Raw genomic sequence first — 22,352 nt, forward strand, 5'->3', positions numbered from 1 at the left:
GAACCCAAAAGTGGTCTTCTTGCGACGCTTACTTCGTCAACCATAACAAGTGCAGAAGACCCTTCAGGCTATCAGTCCCAGCTTGCGAAACCATCTGTGCAATAGTAGATAATATCTAGAGTAGGTATTGACTTTTAGTGAATTCTGTGTAAAACATTAATTGATCATATGAAATTAGAATGCAGTGAGGGAATAAGTGCGAAATTTGTGTACTTTTGGTGTAATCTCTTGCAAGAATATTCTCGTCTTTTACAGGAAAATAAGGGAGTCGGGCAAATGAAATGAGATGCAAAACAAAGTGATTTGCTTATGGATCAAGCTATTAACGGCCACAAATTGAGAAATTCTTGGTAGACTGGATTCATGTGAACAAAAAATGTCATAATTTGTCAGTAAAACAGACTCAAAACAATTTGTGATTGGATTGATCCAATTGACAGAATCATAAATAAATAAATAAATCATAAATAAATAAATAAAATGTTCTCCAAACCATCCTAGCGAAAAGAAAAGAAAATGAAGATGAGGTATTTGCTCATGGATAAAAAGGCAACCGCAATTAACTACAAGCATACTTTTGCTATAATTGTTTTTAAAATCCAGGACCAATTGGTATACAAGTATAATAAAATAGAGCCATCCTGTTTTATGGGCAATGTTTCCTACTTTTCCACTTCTCATACATGTATAAACAGTCTGATCTATCATTTTCAGGTGGGCATTTCGCAAAGCATCTATGAATGTTCAAAAGAGCTTGTCTCGGAATACAGTCTGTCACTTGTTTTTTAATTTTTTTTAAAAATATGTTTGTAATATTTTTATTTTTATATGTGTTATTATTAAAAATAAAATTTAAAAAATAAAAAAATTATTTAAAATTATTTTTAAATAAAAAATTATTATTATCATAACGTGTTATATAATTTTTAATATGATTATCAAATGTCAAAGTTGTGTTCCTGAACTAACCTTGATTAATAATTACACGGTACAGGTAATTAATAAAATACCACCATTCGGTTTCAATTATTGAAAGAAAGAGAAAAGAATTGTACACAAGTTAGGGTAAATGATGGATAATAATCACAATCACATGTAATTATCTGATGCAAAAAGAAGAAGCACTAACACTTTGTCATTCTCGCATTTTTAGAAGGTTTCTTTGTGAATGGGAATGCAGTTTAAGATTTTAGGCGCCGAATTAAGGCTAATGACCCACATTACACTAATTAAGGAATCTATGAGTGATGGTGCATTTATGCCAAAATTTACAATCCTTTTAGCCTCGGACAAGTGGCTTATACTGTGCCCCTTAAAATGCGTCTTGGCAGACGGGTTATAGAATTTACAAGAAAGAAAGCACCACTGCTTACATCTTTCGTATAGGCTGCGGACTGATCTTTGGTTATCCCTTTAGGATTTGTGTACCAAGCTGATGGTTGGAGGGTACTTTTGTTATCAAGGGCAGTTCATGAGAGTAGAAATTCAGTGTTTTATTTAAGATACTGTTTTGTTCTTTTAATGTTTTAAAAATATTTTTAAAAAAATTTAATTTTGTTTAAAATTTTTTATTTAATTAAAATATGAGCATTTAAAATTTTTAATTTTGTTTAAAAATTTTTATTTAATTAAAATATGAGCATTTAATGTTTTTTTTTTAATCTAGTTGATCCCTAAAATTACTGAAAAAATATATTCCCTTTTGTCCAGAAAACATTCCTAACATATTTAACGTTTCCAAGGATGGAGGATTTTCACCCGCCTCTAAAAAAAAGATGAAACGGTTGATTTTTATTTTATTTTTTTTGTAATAAAGAAAAAGGTATGATCCCTGAAAAGGAACCTTTGTTCTCTTTTATCCCTCCAAAATCTTCTTAACAAGTTTTAAGCGTCGGTCTCCGTTCTTGTTAAAGCAAAATATTCACTCATGAGCTGATTTCATAGAAAAGCTGGGGTCCCCTCTAGTGGATTCCCTGCATCTTCCGGTCTCCTCCTGCTCCTAGTCTTCTGTGTTGGTCAGCAGTTATTGCTGCTGACACCTAATTCATCAGACCTCGGTTTCAGTTTTTTTTAATCTTCTTTGTACGCAAATAATAATAATAATAATAATAGTAATAATAAGAATCAAAACCCGGAATGTTAGTTAGCAAGTTCGATTACTCTAGAAGCTAGAATGTAAGTTAGGGTGCAATGGTTCTAGACGTGTAGCCAGCAGCTAGGTAGCCCGGTGGTTAAAACTCAAAATCAAAGACACTCAAAATCAAGTCTTTGGGGCCGCTTCCAGTAAGTCTATAAAGGGGAATACGGTTTAGAATAATTAAATTATCAACTTATCCTTGAATTGATTATTTTTGTCAGAGTGAACACAGAAATGACAAGGAAATTTCTCATGAATTAAACTTGCGGAAGAGGGCAGAGTATTGAAAGATACAGATCCCCCTACATACGCAGACAGACAGGAGAGACATAGAAGTATGTTGAAAATCCCTTTGGAATAAAAGCCCAGTAGATATACCTAACCTAATTTACTTGGAATGTGGCGGGCCATTTTCCATATGCGAGTTCAAAGCTTTTTGTAGCCTTCGTTATGCAATGAGCTTAGCAGAGAAAAGTCCATTTGGAAGAAAGCTTAGTTGCTACTTGCTAGTTAGTTTTTACAAGCAGGCGGCGATCTATTATGTTTACGGGGAGCCCAGAAAGTCTCAAGCCCGACAGATAGATCTCTCTGCCTTCTCTCTCTCTCTCTCTCTCTCTCAAGATCTCTCTACCTTATCTGTCTCTCTCTCTCTCATTTTTCTTTTCTCTTTATTCTCATATCAGTTTACACAGATCAAAATGAAATCCTCTCTCCAAATAAACTTGAAAAGTTATAGTAACTTTACCTAAATTAATGTAAGAAATTAACAAGTATTGTGAATTTATCAATTCCCTTGCATTATTGTAAATTTTTCAAAAGTCAATTCACTTAATGTTCTTAATTAATTTATGTTTTTTCTTTTTATTTAAAATCTAACGCAAGCACTTGAAGAATTATTATATAAATAAAAATTATTTAATGTATATACTTGATGTCATTGATTTTTATTTGAATATTTGATTTTCATTAATTCTAAACACAATTCAACAATAAATAAAGTTTAATCAATGCATTCAAATAATTTTTAATGGTGTTTTGCTTTTGCTATTTCTTAAATCTTTCCTCACTCACTCTTAGTTTAATTTGGATTAAGTGTCCTGTGAAACAATGCATAGTTTTCTTGGAAGCCATTAAAATATATGAATTGCTTTGACAATACTTTTATCCTTTCATTCCCACCCCTAATTATATCTTTATATTTCCATCTCTCTCTTTTTTTAAGTAAAACAAATCAACAAAGTATTTGGTGGGATGATTTGCACCAAGAAATTCTCCACCGACGATGATCAAGAATTAAGAAAGAAAAAAAAAATCTCCATCGACGCTTCAACCTGCAAATGTGCACGTTGTTTGACAACTAGTTCAAACTTCATTGTCGATGCAATATTTTTCTTAAAATGGCAGGGAATAAAATCACAATCGGACCCGCCCTCCCGGATTTGGTTTCGTTGCACGTGCACAGGCATGGTGCGAGGCTACATACGAGGTATTCACTGTTTCCATTTATAAAATTCATAATCCAACAACACAAACCCTAGCTGTATTTGATGAAATGTATTTATCCCTTTCTGGGTGTCTTGATCTTCCAACATGGGAAGATCTCTTCAAAATTGGTATATAGAGCAGGGAAGATATATCTAGGTGGGCTTCTTGAAATGCTGACATGAGCTGTGACGTGAGGTAAATAATAGAGACTTTTTGTCCAGTTTAATTTCCTGGTTACAACATTCCCTATTTCTGATTTTCCTGATAAATCTAGTTGTTACTCTTAACCTCCACGAATTCTGGATGAGAATCAGTTAATATGAATCAAGTTAGACCTGGTCACATTAAATCCTGAAATTTCAAACCGGATCAAGCTAGCCTTATCTTTTTGTTAAGATAATTATTGAAAACAAGCTCTTTCATAATTTCATACTGGCTGTTGTTGATGAATGGATAATTCCTTTCCTTTTTTTCTCTTTCTTGAAGCATGGAATTGATAAAACTCTTCTATTTCTAAATCTTCATTGTATTCTTTTTAATTAAGATTTGAAATTAAAGAAAAAAACTCCTTGCAAGAATTATCTTAGTTGCTCGGAGTCGATTAATAAAGAGGCTAAAGATGATATTAACTTGAATAATGCCCTATATATAATCGTGTAAGCATTACATTGGGTGTGCATTCTCAGCTATTTTCGCTTGTTTATCAAATTCAACGGGACTAGCAAGTTGATTGAAAATAACCGCAGACGAGAAAGAAGGAAAAGGAACAGATTAATTAATATAAGCAACAAGTAGCAGAGGAAAGGGGTTGCAGCAGTCGTCGTGGTCGGCTGGTTGTAGCGACAAAATATCTCTTGGAGGTGACTGATCTCATAATAGCCAATGGTATTTAAACACATGCCCAATTATTTTCAAGGGGCACATGTAGATTTTGACTAATGAGGTAATGAAGGAGACAGCAGTACAGGAAATGCCCAGCTGATATGTTTGGAATGGGCAGACCTACACTCTAGCTTGGTATGCGATGGCATTTCCACTGATCAAAAAGCTCGTTTCAGGAAATCCCAAATTACTGATCTTGAGAGATAATAATGAAGGTTTTTTTTAAAAAAAATAAAATATCACAGCAAATTAAAGATTTTGACAGGATAATATAATTTTTTTTTAAAATTAGTAAAATAATATATTTTAACATTTTCATAACTTTAAAATAAAACAACTTAACATCTTACGCTTCTAAAATACAACTTAACATAAAATTTAAATATAAATAAAAAAACACAAAACATGAAAGCCAAAACAACTCCTTCTCCCTGCAAACGGACGCCTTAGCTCATATTTGTTTAGAAATCCATCAAACACTTGTCTTGTAATATATTTATATTATGTTATTATGGCAGTGTTATAGTTTTTTATTAACAGTAGTATCACTTATAATAATAAAAATAATTTATTACTAAATGATAATTTAAACATGTCATATATAAAAATAGAAGCAATTATTTATCATGAGCTTGGATGAAATTATAATAACATTAATATTGAAATAAGTTAGAGGTGTGATGAAATTAATAAATATCAATATTATCTTGCATTGATTATGTGGGATAATAGTTTTAAAATAATAATTTATTTTTTTATCCAAAGTAATTTGAATATAATGGTATTGTATGTAAGTAGTCAATTTAAAATTATAATTAATGATAATTATATTATATTATTAATAAATGTTATTAACTTAGCTAATTAGATTTTAATTACGGTGTATAAATTTAAATATTTAATATTAATATAATTAATGGTGGACATGTATAATTAAATTAATTCATTATATTTAGTTATGTTAAATATATTTGATAACTGATGTGTTTATTGAGTGTATATATGGCATATGTATAGGATGATCATATATAATATTTTTATTATAAAAACTCTTAAAAATACTTTATATTTTAGTTTTTGTATATCTCTGTACATAATTTAAAACCTTTTTCTCTATATTCCTCTTAAATTTTACTATGTTTTCTTTCTCATACTTTATTAACTTAAGCGAGCAAAAGGATAATTTAAGGGTTTAAGAGGTTTTTGCTGAATTCAGAAACTCTATTGGATGGTTGTGTCTCGGAAGAGAAATGAATTATATGAAAATTATCGTCATGCCGAGGAAGTTATTTCTCTTTAAGAATAATATTACTGCGTGCCACAATCTTAGGTTTCTTCTAAACCTTTACTCTTTCTATATTTATTTTTACTTTTTTCTTTTGTTAGATGTAGGTTTGCATTACGTAGTGCCACAATCTTAGGTTTCTCTTTAAAAATAGAATTATTGTGTGCCACAATCACAGGTTAATTTCTTCTAAATTCTTACACTTTTCATGTTTACTTTTACTTGTTATTTTCATTATTGATTTTAGTTATTAATTTAATTAATATTAAAAAATAAAAACAAAAATCTTGGTTGCATTTACTTGCCTAATTCTTTCAAATATCTTTAATTTTCCTAACATCTACACTCTCCTAGAAAATTAAGTTGATTTTTAATTAACATATTGAAGCATAATCCTTACAAAAAATCAGACATGTCCATCGTAATTGTGTGCTACATGTGTTACAAAACATAACTTTCTCTCATGGTTGAAGACCATACATTGGTGAAGACACTGCGGTAATAGTCGGTGATGTGCTGCCTTATATATTAGAGGAAGACGTGTTTGAAGACAACATTAACAAAAATGTGGCTGTGGCTAAGGTAGATGTCGAGGTCCTACATCTGTCGTTTAAAAGTCTACAAGAAACAGTACTTCGGTGAAAATTGAATGGAGACCATGCGTATCTTTTAACCACCACATGTTTCACGAGATATACCAGGTGGGTCAACAGCTTTTAAGAGCAAGCACTTGAAATATGGATCCTTCGTCTATATTTAATTTCTTGTATTGCTTGGATTCAGAACGAGCTAGCTCGTTGTCTACTGATCAATGGCTTCTTTACAGTAACCATGCCTGTGGTGATGTGCTAAGACACTCTGTGCTAGATTCTCCTCCTAAGACTAAAAAGATTCTCCTCCTAAGAACATTCAATCATAGTGATATGGTTAGGGATGCACTGCTCCGATTGAGAAGGGATCCGTTTTGTTATATATATATATATATCCAACTTGCGTGTTCTTTAAACATACGGTTGTTCCCTGACGAAATTTCCCTGAATCATTTTCTTAGTTTTATGATTTTTATCTATAATTATAGTTCGAACAATAAAACATTCTTGCGTCCTTTCACATAAAACTTGAGCCACTAGTGTGTGAGTGTCATCTTGATCATTTGCTAGATCTTATCGAACCATTACATTAAACATTTTTATTAGAAAGGAAATAGTTTACACGGCACGATGCATTGTGGATCAAATAAAAAATTGTCCTGTCCACGGGCAGTTATTTATTATTATTATTATGAAATCCAGAACTTTTAAATTTTTCAACGTGATCCTTTAATAACTCAGGTTTAAAATTAAATTTTATAAAAATTATTATAAAATAAATTAGTTAGCTTAAAAAATTTAAAGATAAATTGAAAAGTGGTTTAACTTTAAAATCAAAAAGATTTTTTTTATATTAAAATAATAATACCATAAATTAATTTGAAATTTATGGTTTTATCTCATTAAATTAGCCATCCGGTAATACCATAGATTAATTTGAAATTTGTGGTTTTATCTCATTAAATTAGCCATCCGGATGATAGATTCCACTTAATTTAAAAATTTTATTTAAAAAAATTATTTGGATTCCACTTAATTTAAAAATTTCATTTAAAAAAATTATTTTTTTAATTATACAATCACAAAAATAGATGCTTGTAAAACCGAATATACATGAATCACAAAAAAAATACTATAATGTTTGTTTGAAATTATAAGTTTAATTATACAATCACAAAAATAGATGATTGTAAAACCGAACATACATGAATCATAAAATAAATACTATAATGTTTGTTTGAAATTATAATTATAAAATTAAAATAATTTATAAAAACAAAATTAAAATTAAGCAAATATTAAAGAATAAAAACAAGAAAAAATGAAGAAAAAAAGGAAAATGCAAAGAAAAAAAAGATCTTATGAACATTGTGATTATTTTTAACGGGTCAAAACAATAATTATAGTATTGCAATGAATAATAATTTGCAACAATAGGATTGTGATTTTTTTTAATTGGACGGAAATCATCACGCGTCGATTCTTTGTTTCGTCCTTGACCTAGAAAGAAACACGTCAACTCCCTTGGGTTTTGCTCTCAACCTCCCACGTGCATTGTGCATACATATGTAATTTCCTTCATCTGTTCAAGAAAATATAAATGCCGAACTCTTAATCGAAACCAGAAATACTTTGGAATCTTTGAGGCCAACGATGGAAACACACACGTGTCACATCTTCAAGCCCCAACATATACAATACAATCAAACTCCTAACAGTAAAGATTAAAATGAAATTATTTTCTTAATCTCACAATGGAGACTCCAAGGGAAGAGGCATTTCTAGTTAGGTAAAGTCTTGTCGGATTGGGATTCAGAATTTTAAGATGGCAGGCCCTGTTAAACTTTCTTACGAGGAAACCCCACAAGAGCAACGCGCCCTACACGCGCATGTCTCCTCCTAACAAGCAAAATCATAAGACAGACTATCATTCTACAGCTAACTTGCATAAATGTCTTCTTAGGTTTCAAAAGCAAAGACTGCCATCGCTCTATTGAAGATGATATTTTTCTTAAAATCTTTGTCAAGATCAGTCCATGATCAAGAACATGATCACGAGCCAGTTTGAGAATGTAGGTTGGAGACCAGGATTAACGATGGCACGTGCACGTCATTAACAGTGTGGAGAAAGTCACTTTTAATTAGTTGCAATGGATTTACAGTGATTAATTCCTGTGGAGATTTAGTCTATCGCGTTGATAATTACATTGATCGTCCTGACGAACTCATTCTTATGGATGGCTCGGGAAAATCCATCCTCACAATGCGTCGACGCAAGGTAATCCGCCCCTTTTTATTTTCTCATTCTATACGTTTTTGAGTTCTTTAGGTGAATAAGAAGCAGATTAGAACTCAAGACCCTATTAAGACGAATCGAATTAAGACTGGTCTCGTCTTAAATCTTGGTTAAATTCTTTTGCAGAAGCTTGGAGTGCTAGTACATAACTGGTTTGTCTATGAAGGTGAAGTGGGTAACTACTGTGCAGCAAACAAATTGTCAAAGAAGCCAATTTGGTGTGTGAGGAAGAATATTAACATCTTACAAACCAATCACAATGTGCTCGCGTATGTTTTTCGAGGATCCGCAGATAAAAGACATTCATTTGTGATCGAAGGTTCTTATACGCGTAGATCATGCAAGGTGTTAGGTGGATCAAGAAAGGTTTTGGCAGAGATCAAGAGGAAAGAAGCCATGGTTGAAGGTATTTCTTATGGGGTAGAGGTTTTTGTTTTGAATGTAGAACCAGGATTTGATCCTGGATTTGCCATGGGTTTGCTTTTGATATTGGATCAAATGTTCCCCTGATTTTTACTCCTTTTTTTTTTTGGATTTTGTAGTAAATAGTAAAATATACATGTCCATATGTTTTGGCCACAATATTAAGGAAATAGAATCGGTTCAGAATAGAGAAATGCCAGTGGGTATTGAGGTGACCGATGATCTTGGCTCCAAAGATTAAGAGAAAAACACATTTAATTTCCTTATGTTTTCCGATAATAGGAATATCTGGGGATTGCCCTCTCTCTCTCTCTCTCTTAAATTGATGAAATATAAAGTTGAAACTGCTAATTTAAATTCCCGGAATTTTTCTGTTCGAAGAATGGCTTTCCTTTTCTTTTACAGTCAAAAAAGAGAAAGGGAAAAAGAAACGGTGTCCCCTTTTCAAGGCTGTAACACCAGCCAAAAAGTATGGAGAACACCAGCCAAAAAGTATGGAGATGCGGGGTATCGATCCCCGTACCTCTCGCATGCTAAGCGAGCGCTCTACCATCTGAGCTACATCCCCGGACATTGGTGGTGAACTTAATGTAAATAAAGAATCAGCCATCTTAGCTCCAACTATTTTTAACTTTTGAACAATGTGTTGGTGCTATGTTTCGTAACCGGATTTGAATCTAAAATACCTTTCTATATGGTTCGTTAACCAGATCTTCCCTGGTACGTTCACATATGTTTCTTTGCATCACAAGCCACTCGGTGACGATTCGTTTTGTTTTTTTAAGAAATGGATAGTTTTGCTAGTACTCAGTTTCAACTAAGAAGACGAGGGAAAAGAACTGAAATTTCTGTTGCCTCGATGAAGTGCTTTATGTACAAGGCAAAGAATTACCTGCTCTTAAGGGTACAACATTGCTTTTCATCCCTCAAGATGAACCTCCTTACAACAAATCCCGTCCGTCTACAGTCTACATCCGTACAAACAATCCCACATTATGTACACATCGGTCCAGCACAGTTTGACTGGCACCACAATGGCGGTGTTGATGGATTACAAGAATTGATTAAAACGAAGAGTTTTCTGAATCTGGAAAAACATTGATCAGCCATGCCTGTCAACACTCCCTGTTTCAGTCCATCTGCATCAATTTACGAACCTTTTGTTGACCGTTGCAAGTTCTATTCAGAACTTTTGCAGGTGGAGGAGGCATCATACATGCTTCCTTTAAGTTGTAAGCAGCGGAATGTCTACTTTCTGCAATGGAGTCCCTAATTAATTTGATGGGAGATGCTCTTCTTGATTTTGGAGCAGACCAATTTATTGGCCCTTTCCTAACACTGTCGATATGATCAAGATCTTTTTTGTCCCTAATGGTTGAGGGTTTATGCCTCTTTGTGGGCTTTATCTGGTCCGTGCCATTTCTCGACAGATGGTCAGACCCCATTGATGAAGTTGACGCTGCAGATACATCTTCAGGTTTCTCGATTGATTTTGTCCTGCGAGCTTTCATAGCCTTTTGTAAGAGCTCCTTAGGCCGCCTTAATATTCCCTCTTGGTTTAGCCTTGCCACGTGAGTGGCAATGTCATACAAGGTTTGAGCAGCCTCCAACAGTCTTGGACAACGTTCAACTGCCAGGCAGAAAAATAACACAAAAAACAAAAACACAATTAAGTGCAATGATTATCCAGTCAAACCAGGGCCTGTAATGGCAAGCACAGATACATCCAGACCATTGAACTCATAAACTAGTAAATCATCACACAGTGTACACATAAGGTTGCAAAGGGCAGCTGAGTATTTCAAATCAAATGAAAACAAAGTTACGAGTAACTTCAAATTTTACCTCTTCCTTGAGACTTCAGGTCATCTTCAGATTCTGCAAATGGTACACAAATGACCCTATTAATGGTATTTACAATACATCTACGTGTATCTTTGTTAAATACAAGCCTTAAAAGACCAGCGGAAAAGGTAGCCCTTCAAGAAATATTACCTGGTAGAACATGGGATGTCATAGAAGCTTGTGAGGATGAAAAACCCCACCCACACCAAGGTTTCAATGAGTCAACATTATTTCCTAGAACAGCCAACTCTGTTACTTGTGAGGGAACTAAGGTCTCATCATAAGCACATGACTCCAAATTTGTTAAACTATCAGAGGCACACCCAGGTGAACTGAAACTGTCCCCTATTCTTACCCATCTACCTTGGCATGTACTCCTACTAGGTGAACACTTAACATTGTCAGAATTAGTTCTGGAGTGCTGCCCACTGAAAGTGTGTGACCAGGGAAAAGCTGGCAAGCTAGCCTGGCGAGATGTTTGCTTCCCAGGTCGTGGATCAGGGGCATGCCTTGATGATGCAGCAAGCTTGGTTGCATCCAGAAGCAGAGACTCCAGATCCTTGGGTGGAGGAAGTGCCAACCGATCCAGAGTATCTTTAGGTTGGTCAAACGAAAAATCAAGCAAATTAGCAGGAGTTTCAGGCTTGTTGCAAGAATCCTGTATGTTTGAAAGAGGAGAAGATAGAGCACACTTTCATTTACAATGAGCATCATTATCTTTGAAGGATAAGTAGCACTAGCATGTTAGATGACAACCAAAACAATTCTATCATTGGAGCCTTGAGATTATTAAAAGTTCAATCACACAGAATTGCATACCAGTTGTCCCAAATTTCAGTCAGCTCTACAAATTGACTTCAAATTGACAGTATAGGGAGTCAGATGACCGTCAAGGCGACTTGAGTTTTTTGAAATTAATGTAAGATTTTGGAAAGAAATGTGAATAGTTATTTGTGTGTTAGGAAATAAAGCGACGAAGTTCACAGTGACTAATTAAGTGAGTCGCTAAATTCTCATCTAATTCATGCTTGTCTACATTCTTTTGCATTCAACAATTTCATTGAACTAACCTTGGTACATGAAGAAATATCAGTTGCTGAAGAATCTCCATTTTCAACAATAGAAACAGAGTAAGATGGGCATGGAGGCATTTTCTCATTGGAATAGACATCTGTCTCAGCAAAATTCTGGAGCTGAGCAGGCCTGGAGAAATGAAGAATAAAGCAAGCTTTTACAACTGAATGCAGAATATTTTCAGTTGCATTTATGGCTTTCTTCCCCTTGTCTTTGCCTAAGCTAGGACACTCGTAAGTGCCATCAAGAACATCGTTCAATGATATATAGTCTACCAGCTTTGTGATGTCATGATCATCCGTCTTCAAACCACACAGTCCTGAGAATAATATCCAAATATACACACATCAGTTTTTTAGCAACCCAGCCTAAAGAGAAGATAAATAGCACAATAAGTTACAAGCACCATAAAATAGAGAAGAAAACAAAAGGCATTGCAGCAAAATAAGACACATAATCTTAAAAGGTACTGAAAAAAGCAATATCAGTGAAATTATACATGATATTGCTAAATCTCATATAGATTGATATTGGCAACTGAAACTCAAATGTCCATTCATCATCAGAAACACAACTTCAATGGACCTGACCTCAATTGGGAAATTAGGGCAGTTCTAAACGATCAAAGAGAGAGGCAATTGACTCAACTTGTGGCTTCAAAACATGCTTATGCACACTCCCCCACCCTGAATTGATGGATTTTTTTCAAAAACTTGCCAAATAAGTCTCAAGAACATCTCATTAATTTAAATTATATATCAAGCATCTAGAATATCAGTATTATATTAATTTCATTAATAATAGAAGGTTGATTTAGCATGCCTCTAATGTATGGAAACTAAATTTGTATGCATGGATGTAATACAGAGTAAGCTGAGGCAATGATTAACAATTCTTACACATAGTGTCAAAGAAAACTGATCATAAAACAAAACAGAAGTATTTATTTGACTGTATTGTACCAAAATAGCTGTTCCCACCACCAGCTGAACCAAAGCTCGCCAAACCTGCCTTCACAGAGAAGGAATCAAATTTAGTCTTCAATGTAACTTTAGAGTGTCTCCTATCACCTCGCTTGCGGCCAAAGTTGTTCTTTTTTTTGGCTGATTGAGTTTTTTCTAAAACGCACATTAGATAGATAAAGCATGCATCAGTACGAGGATTGAGGTGGCTAATAGCTTTCATATCAACAGTACTATATATTCTTGTGCGCACATAACTAAATTACGTATAATAGAAGAATATATGATAGGTCATTGTTAGTTGCTACAATCAAATTTCAGCGATGCCAACAGTTGTGAGTGACATGGAAAAATTAAGTCTATCCCAGATCATTATAAGAATTCATCGTAGCACAATTCAGATTTTGACATAACTAGTATATGAAGTAGAATAGAAACAGCAGTGAAAGAATTTTGCTAGAGAGAAGTGGAAGAGAAAAGTTATGCTGCAGTTCCAAAACTGCTTTCTCTGTGGAATGTTTAGCAAGCAATACGCGGAGGAAATAAGTGCACGCTTACACAAATCCTGCCAGGTATTCACAGCAGCTTGCAGAAACAGACAACCACCACATTATGTGGAGAGCTTCCATATACATGAATATATAATTAAAAACATGTATGTGCAGGAGAACAATATTGTCGTCAATAAAACGAACACAACTAAGAAAATCATTTTAGGGAGCGAACTTCCACCACTGACATCTGAAGTAGACAGAAAAACACTTTAGTTCAACGGGTTATTTAATACCAGAGAAAAGGGTTTACCATTACAGTCAATCTCGGTTGGATGCGAACCTAGCTTATCAGAAGAATCCTTTGAGTCAGCAACTCCAGCTGGTCCAGTAGAATCTTCTAATGGAGATAACCGTGCTCTCTTAGAGCAACCGCTGCTACTTCTTGTCACTTTTCCTCCTCTTCTTTGTACTTGCACTTCTTCAGTCCTAGGAATCCATGAAGGACCATTTGAGCCACTGCAATTGTGTTGTTTAGAAATGTCTCCAATAGGTGGGCTAGGTTTCTTAATAACATCCTTACGGTGTTCCACCCATGAAATTGACTCCAAAGCAGTGAGTGAGCTCGTTTCATCTGCCAAACAATGTTAATAGAACATTAGCTTAGATCAACGCAAAAGACCACACACCCAAACCACAAGCAGCCAAAATATAAGGTCAAAAAACAACGAATTCTTGAATAAGATCAAAAACAACGAATTCAAGAAAGTATATATATATATAAAAAAAAAAATCTTGTATAAGGTCAAAAACTCAAAAAACAAGGTAAAAGACAAACCTTTTTGAGCAAACAAAGAGCTGCAATGCTGAATCGAAGCAGCTGCTGCTCTAGGGTTAACTAAAATCGACTCCTCGACCTCAACAACTTCTTTACCAACAAGCGTCGAGACCCTAATATTATCATTATTGTCATTATTATTATCTCTACCAAACACCTCATCAGATCCCATAACAAAACTCTTATTCTTCTTCTTCTTCTTCGCCGCCGCCGCCGCCGAAATAACAACATCCACCGGATAATTCAGCTCCACCGACGCATCCATCACGGTCGCATAATTAACATGAAATTAGAGGAAACGCTGTCGTGTTGAAGTGTTAATGAAGACAATTGAGAAATTGCAGGGAAGATGAAGGGAAAGGAATTGTTTGGATAGGGAAAGCATGGTTGCGGGTGAGGGAAAGAGAGAGGGTTTGTTTGGGTGCGAGGCTCTTGTTAGGGCAAGAAATTTGGATGAGAATGAGAAGTATTTATAGTTTTCGGAGGCGTGTGAATTTGAATTATTCCCCGTCGTTTTGGGTATATTCCGGTATTGTAAATGCAACCTCAGCCAGCTTAATCCATTACGCCTGAATTTGTTGTGAGAAGGTTATTTAGACTTTATGCTTTTTTCCACGCGGATCCGATGAGTCTAATTATGGAATTTTCAGGCTGTTGACTAGTAGAAACTTTTTTTATCCAATTGATTTCCCAGGTTATCCTCTAACTTCATTAATTTCATTAATGTAACACTAAAAAAAAAGAGAATTTCAATTTAACATGCCATTGTTAATATAGCCAAGAGAAATTCATGCTAATCGACCCAAGAGAAATCAAAATCAAAATGGAAGAAATAATTTCCGTTTTTTCAGTCAAACTGCGAGCTTCAAGTCATGATAAATGTATAAACTGAGCACCTCCTCTCTCGTCTCCCGATTATGCTTTCGCTTACAACCGTCCCTTATTCCATAAGATATTCTCCACATCGTGGCTAACAGAGGTACAGTGACATGGGGCCATGAGAGAGCCAGGATCATGAGATGGAGCAACCCATTTTTTACTTCCTTTGATATAACAAAGAAAAGAGTAAAGAACATGACACAAAAGAGAGAAGCCAGAAGGTCGATGATAAGGTTTACGGAGTTGATGGATACTTGCACTGTAATTGATTTTGAAGAGAAATAAAGGCTAATTTCTTAAAGGTCATGTAGCTATTTCCAGGAAGAGGACAACAAAAGAAGAAGAAAAAGGTTGCTAAAATATCACTGCATAGTATTTACAGTGTTTTCGCTGTGAAAAGCAATTTTTTTAGCTTTTTTATAATTATAATTTTTGTAATTGTTTGTTCATTCTATGAATAATATTTATTTTAGTTTGTATTTGGTAATATTGTGTTTTTTTAATTAAAACTATATTAAAATAATAATTTTTTAAAACACTTTATTTTGAACACTAAAACATCAAAATTATATAAAAATATTTAAAAAAGCATTAATTTAATAATTTTTAAATAAAAAATAGATACTCCTACAAGAACAAACACTTAAAATATCTTATCAGTTAAGAAAGGAAATAACTTTTTAATTGAAAAATTGATAGTGATGATATTAACACCAATTAACAATTACAAGTAAAATAATTTATGATGGAGATATGTTATATTATGATGCTATTTGCTTTAAGATTTGATATTAGAAGAAAAAATGAAACAAAATTAAGAGTGCATTTCAGACCCTTAACTCTAGACATTATCTTGTTCTGTAATGTTTGGATTGACATGATCTTAATTTTGAATAAAATGTTTTAACCTTAATTCTAGGTAAATGTTTTATAGTTAACATAAAAATTTAATAAAATATCTTTATTTTTTCATAAAAACTTTAAACAAATATATCAATTTATTATTTTTTTACTCAATATTATTCAACTATTTTAACCTTACTTCACCATGTTTTATTGCTAGCATCCCATGATTGCTGACTCTGCCACTCATTTATCATTATTATTATTATTATTTCACCATCATCATCTTATTATTATCACAACAAATATTCAACTATCAACACTATTATCTATTCTCTAATATTTTCACTATTATTTCCATTACTGTCAATGCTATATCATTTCATCAACTTTTTTTGTACTTAAAATAATCACTCCGGGTCCATTTGGTTTGCATTAAATACTTTAAAAAAAAATATTTTATAGATTTTCCCATGTTTTTTTTGGAAAATATTTTCTTTTGTTTTTTTCTTGTAAAATATTTTACAGTAGAATTGATCAATAAATAATATTATATAGTCAATTTTCAAACTTAGTTTCTTTGCTGGAAAATAATTTTAGTTCATGATTTAAAAAAAAATATAAATAATAATTTATCTACAATATCATCCATCTCTTCTGATCATCATCATTTTCTCACAATCACTACTATAACCACCTCATTTTTCATGATCATCTCCACCACCATCTCCTCCCGGCTACCTCCTCCATTATTATTGTCATTTTACCATCACAATCACCTCCTCTTCTATCACTATTATTCAAAAAATAATTTATAAGTAAAAAATAGAAGTCATCTCAAAATTTTTAAAAGAAAAATCATGTTTTTATCAGTTATTCAAGTTGTATTTAAACTCGTTAAGTTGACTGGATCACCTAAAGTCTATAATACATATTAATTTTAAACTCGAGTTAAATAAGAAGTCAAGTCAAAAAATTTTAAAGTTGACCTGTGAGGTTAGGTTTAGTAACAATACCAAATATTTTTTTTTTAATTCCATCTTCCATTTTTTATTTCAATTGAATTGTTTTTTTGATTTTTTTACTAATTTTATCCTTTAATATTTGGTTAATTTTGAATTAATATTCATATTTTTTTTTATTTTTTTTTATGAAGTTATCATAGTTTTAAACAAGCATCCCGACGTTAAGTAAAAAATAGTTAAAAAAGTTAGTATAACCTAGTGGAGTCCATATTCCATGTCATAGGTTTGACGAATTAAGTTATGATCGAGTCAATCTAATATATTATGCGTTAATATTAAAAAAATGTTATCTTTAAAGTAAATTTAAAATCAAACCATACTTTTTACTAGTCTTTCAAATTATCTTTTGATCCATTAAGTTAATTGAGTTACATCAAGATAATTTTTACACGGTTTAATTTGAAATTTAAACTAGATAAAAAGCTAAGCCATGAGTTTTTAAGGTCAATTTTTTGTGTTGAGTTTAATAATAATGCTAGAAAATTCATCAAGGCCTATACAATTTTTTAGGTTCCAAATTTTTTTGATATAACTTACAATGTACTGTTATCAAAAAACTATTATTACACTATAAAATGTCTCCAAAAATACACATGAGCATTTAAACTCCCAGCACGCAAATCATAAAAGACCAACCCTCGTCCAAAAAGCAAAAGATCCACTTGAAAAATTAATAACGGATGTGGAGACGATATCCTAAAAGCCAACGATTTTTTTAGTATAAAATTGCTAAAATTTTATCCAAAGTTTCATATATTAAAATAATATAAAAACTAAAATAGAAGGGTGAAGTTCAACAATGTAAAACATTGTGTATGCAATCACAATACATTGTGAACTGGAGAAGTGGTTTTTTAATTTTTTTCATTCTGGTCCCTAAACTTGTATTTCATCAATTAAGTCCTTTAATTGTAAATTGATAGCCGATTGCTTTGACTATGGGTAAAATTAAAAGAAGAAGGGTCAAGATGGAAAAGGTGCCATAAATAGCTGGAGTTGTTTTCTATTTGTTGACTATGGAAAGAATTGAAAGAAAGAGGAACGAGCTGGATAAGGTGCTAAAAATAAAAGGAGTGTTCAGGGGTGGCATGAAAAGTTCAATTTGGTCTACCAATTTCCAAAACTATACCTTTTCAGTCCTTTAATATTTTTTTCGAATTCAATTTTGATAAAAAAAAACTTCATTTAAATTATTTTGTAGTCCTTGTTTTTTTATCATTTTGGTCCCTAAATTTTTTTTATTGATTAAATCCTTTAATTGTAAAATTAATAGCATTTTGCTTTCTATTTGCAAACGAGGGGAAAAATTAAAAGGAGGACCAAGATGAAAAAAAACATAAAAAATATGTGGTGTGTTGAAAGTTGGAGCAAGAAGTTCAATTTGATCTTATGATTTCTAAAACTATACCTTTTTGGTCCTTTGATTTTTTTCACATTTAATTTTGATATGAAATTATTGTTGTTGTTGTTATTGTTATTATTACATTTAATTTTGATATGAAATTTATTGTTGTTGTTGTTATTGTTATTATTGTTGTTATTCAGTCCCTAATTTGTGAGAGGATATAGCATCACCATATTACAATCCCTGGTTTGTGAGAGGATATAGCATCACCATATTATGTTGTAAAAATAAAGTTATTATCTTCACCAATTCCTATCATCAAAATAATTGAAATTAGTGTTTACATGTTTCATTTGATAAAAGGAGTTTGATAATGATTTTTTAAAACCTCAATGATACCTAAAAAATAAATTAAAGTCGAGGAAAAAAAATTCATACTAGTTTTATTTTGTATTTTTAGATTATTTTTTAGTTTTTTAGGTTGAAAATTGGTTCTTAAATGTTTTTAGGGTGTTTATAGTATTTTGTTAGTTACAAATATTTAGAAAATGAGTTTTCAGAGAAAAAAATCTCTATTCTAATTTTCTAGTCATCATAATTGTAGCCAAAATTTGAGCAAACTAGCAACATATCTTAGAAGGCACGTGTCATTTTATTACTTTTTTTTAACAAAAATAGAGGCAAATGATAGGTGGTTCACCTATTAAAGCACAAGTTTGAGCTTCAAGACATATATGTTTGGGCTTTTTTTTAATATTACATATATAGGTGCAAAATAAATTGAAGAAAAAAATTAGAATGTATTGAGTTCATATCCTTAATTATAGGTTTAACAAGTTTAGCTAAAATGTCTAGGTTGATTTATTTTTTTCTTTTTTATTGTCTAATGCATTTCTTATCATTCAATATAAGTATATAACCATTTTGTTATTAATGATATATTATTTTTTATTTAACTTAAAAAAATATAATTTCTCCCTCTTTTATTATTTATCTTTAATCACAGTTATATATATTTTTAATCCAGAAAAAGACTAAACATGAAGAGTCTTTTCTACCATAGGAATCTCTATGCATAAAAATAATAATTAAGGATGGCTATAAGGTTTTTTTTTTTATAGTGTGAATCTTGATATATAGAAGGAAAATGAAGAAAAAAATAAAAGGAGACCAAAGACATCTTACAAGTCTAATGCTGACACCCGCTACTATAAAAAAAAGAGATCAACAAGACAGTTCTATAGATGCCAAAAAAACCACAATCAGGTTATGGAGAAGACGACATACATTGTCTTAACCTCAACAACCTCCTTACATGTTGGCGTGTGAAATACATGCTCTAAATAATTTTTTTATTTATTTTTTTAAATTTTCTTGCACCAATTATTTTATGCAAATTCAATTTAGTTATATATTTAATTATTTTTTAATTTGGTTCTTGATTGTTTTATAACTCTTTAATTTAATCCTAAATTTAATCTAACATATTGATAATTAAAGCCTAGCTAAGAAGAGAGTAATACTTGGGAAAGGAAAAAGATATTTTTTTCTAAATGAGTTACCTAATTAGGATCATGCCCATGATTCGAGTAGTGAATTTTATGGGCTAATTCAAGTTAACCGAGGTCAATATTATATGCTATATTTTTTAAATCTCATCTTCAATTTTTTTATAATTCTTTAATTTAATTCTATATTTAATCCAACTTAATTAAAACTCAATCAAAGCCCAACTGAAAAGAGAATAAATAAATGGAAATGAAAGAGACAAGTTATCCAACTGGGTTAACTCATTGTAATTGTGCTCATTACCAGGATTGTAAATTTCACTTGTCAACTTGGTTCAGTATAATATATCGTTATCTTTTTATTTCACTCCCTAATTTTTTCATGATTGAACCATTTGACATTTTATTGTTTCACATTTAAGTTAGGGATAAACAAAGATTAAAACAATGATTCTTTTTAAACCAAATCATCTTTTGAATGGGGTGACCAATTCTCTCCAAGGCCCGTGTTTGCACTCAAGCTAGTTTTTGGGAAAAAATATAAATAAATGGATCCCTTTTTATTCAGGAATTAAAAAAAGATAGAAGCCATGAATAATTCCTTGTGCGTCTAGACATATATTGCTATTTACTATAATATTATAATTATTTTTTTCCAATAAAAAATCATTTAACTTATGATTAAGGATGAGATAGTTTTTTTCTTATGATATATTGGTCATTAAAGGATAACTTAGTCTTTTATATGCACAATGTAAAGACTTTATTACCATAAAAAAGCAGTTTTTTTAAGAAAAAGATTGATCAACGATAATTCAGTTTCGTTACATTTTAAAAACTATATTACCATTAAAAGCAACAAATTTTAAATTGTCATCCATGCGCTTTTTATCATTTCAAATTGGTTTATTTACTTATTTATTATCGGCTTGGGGATGATTTGGTCTTTTGATAAATATAAATATAATTTAAAAATAAAAAATAGTTAAAGTGTGCAACATGTGAACTAGTGAGTGGAAGACACTCGCGCCCTTTAAATGGTGCGTGAGGCGTCATCTTGTCTCTAAACATTACCTTTTATGGTGTTATAAACATTATATTATGATCTTTCTAATGATGTGGTGCGTGTACACGACAATGCAATGGTTAAGCTCTAGTTGACCCTTTACTTGTTCTTGTATATATATATATGTCCAATCCAATTTTTATTGTTTTGATTGCTATTTTAAAAAACAATAGTTTATTATTTTTCAATTTCATCCCTTATCATTTGATTTCATTTATTTTTTTTATCAAATTTGATCCTCGTTCTTCATCATTTGATTTCATTTATTTTTTTTTATTAAATTTGATCCTTGTTCTTTAGATTTATTTTTATTCCTCTCATAATTGAATTTTATTTTTAATTTCATCCATCAATATTTGATTTTAAATTATTTTTATATCAAATTTAGTCCCTCTTTTTATAATTGTTATTTGGTTTTTTTTTTATTTTGGATTTATTTTGTATTTTTTTCCAACTTCATCCCTTATTATTTTATTGATTTATAATTTTACTTCATTTATTTTTTTCCAATTTTATTGATTTATAATTTTACTTCATTTTTTTTTAAGATTTGCATTTTATTGAGTCAATCCCAAGCATTGATTCTCTTTGGTCTTTTTATCAGGGTCTTTTTTTAAATTTAATTTTTTTAAAATTTCATACTTCAACATTTGACTTATTAGAAATTAGTTTTCATATTATTTTTTTTAATTCCCTTTTAATGAAGTTATCCCAATCATGTATCCATGATTTGAAGTTAATATGCTAGTTTAGATTGACTTAATTTTTTTTTGTTTTTGTTATTTTCATTGGCTTTTTTTTTTGTTTTGTTTTTAATTTACGTGGGGTGTCCGGGTCAGCTTGCGCGCACCACGACTAATCCTCACGGCCCACTGAATATCCTGCAAACCCAGTAGGCATGTAAGGCACCGCAGGGATGACAGGCGTGCACGCTAGGACTTGAACCCAGGTGCAGTAGAAGGAGACAAGCCCCTTCCACCACTAAGCCAAACCCTAGTTTACTCGTTTTGGCTCTTTTGTTAACACTTGTGTTAGCTTAACATTTTCTTTTATGTTGAAAAACTTTTGGATCAAACTATGGCAGAATGGTGACCCCCAATGCAGTATTTGTTGTCAATACAAATATACTTACCGTCCTAATTCTTAATGACGAAGGAAAGGAAAATGCAATAAACAGATTATTATTTTTTTCTCATTCATGAAAGAAATAAATTAATACACCGCCACGTAATAATTTGTAATTGATGACCGAATATATTTGATATTATGATGTATAATATATTTTAACGGGTTTTCTAAAACTCTTGAAATTATATTAAATTTCAAAAGTTAAATTAGTTTTTGTGTTTAGAAGGTATTAATATGAATTCTAAATGAA

At 31.7% G+C, this 22,352-nt stretch overlaps 2 protein-coding genes and 1 non-coding gene across 7 annotated transcripts; 1 reads left to right on the top strand and 2 right to left on the bottom strand.

Annotated features, from left to right (window-relative positions):
• Positions 1-8,133: 8,133 nt before the first annotated feature.
• Positions 8,134-9,257, top strand: LOC105124435 (protein LURP-one-related 17-like). Its single transcript, XM_011024454.1, has 3 exons — positions 8,134-8,168; positions 8,456-8,657; positions 8,802-9,257. The coding sequence occupies exons 1-3, from the start codon at positions 8,134-8,136 to the stop codon at positions 9,183-9,185; spliced, it is 621 nt and encodes a 206-aa protein (XP_011022756.1). The 3' UTR covers positions 9,186-9,257.
• A 336-nt stretch (positions 9,258-9,593) lies between these two features.
• TRNAA-AGC (transfer RNA alanine (anticodon AGC)) lies at positions 9,594-9,666 on the bottom strand. The gene has a single exon. It is a non-coding gene; the product is annotated as a tRNA-Ala (tRNA).
• A 258-nt stretch (positions 9,667-9,924) lies between these two features.
• LOC105124328 (uncharacterized) lies at positions 9,925-15,429 on the bottom strand. Of its 5 annotated transcripts, none has more exons than XM_011024307.1 (7): positions 14,309-15,429; positions 13,814-14,104; positions 12,980-13,024; positions 12,014-12,336; positions 11,094-11,601; positions 10,944-10,976; positions 9,925-10,728 (listed from the first exon to the last, which is right to left on the bottom strand). In XM_011024307.1, the coding sequence occupies exons 1-7, from the start codon at positions 14,571-14,573 to the stop codon at positions 10,229-10,231; spliced, it is 1,965 nt and encodes a 654-aa protein (XP_011022609.1). In that variant the 5' UTR covers positions 14,574-15,429; the 3' UTR covers positions 9,925-10,228. The 5 variants fall into 5 exon arrangements, with proteins under 5 accessions (XP_011022609.1, XP_011022607.1, XP_011022608.1 ...); XM_011024305.1 differs by having other exon boundaries at positions 12,980-13,135; XM_011024306.1 differs by having other exon boundaries at positions 13,784-14,104.
• Between the last annotated feature and the right edge of the window lie 6,923 nt (positions 15,430-22,352).

The sequence above is a fragment of the Populus euphratica genome, unplaced genomic scaffold (assembly GCF_000495115.2).
Source record: "Populus euphratica unplaced genomic scaffold, PopEup_1.0 scaffold4.1, whole genome shotgun sequence".
NCBI lineage: Eukaryota > Viridiplantae > Streptophyta > Magnoliopsida > Malpighiales > Salicaceae > Populus > Populus euphratica.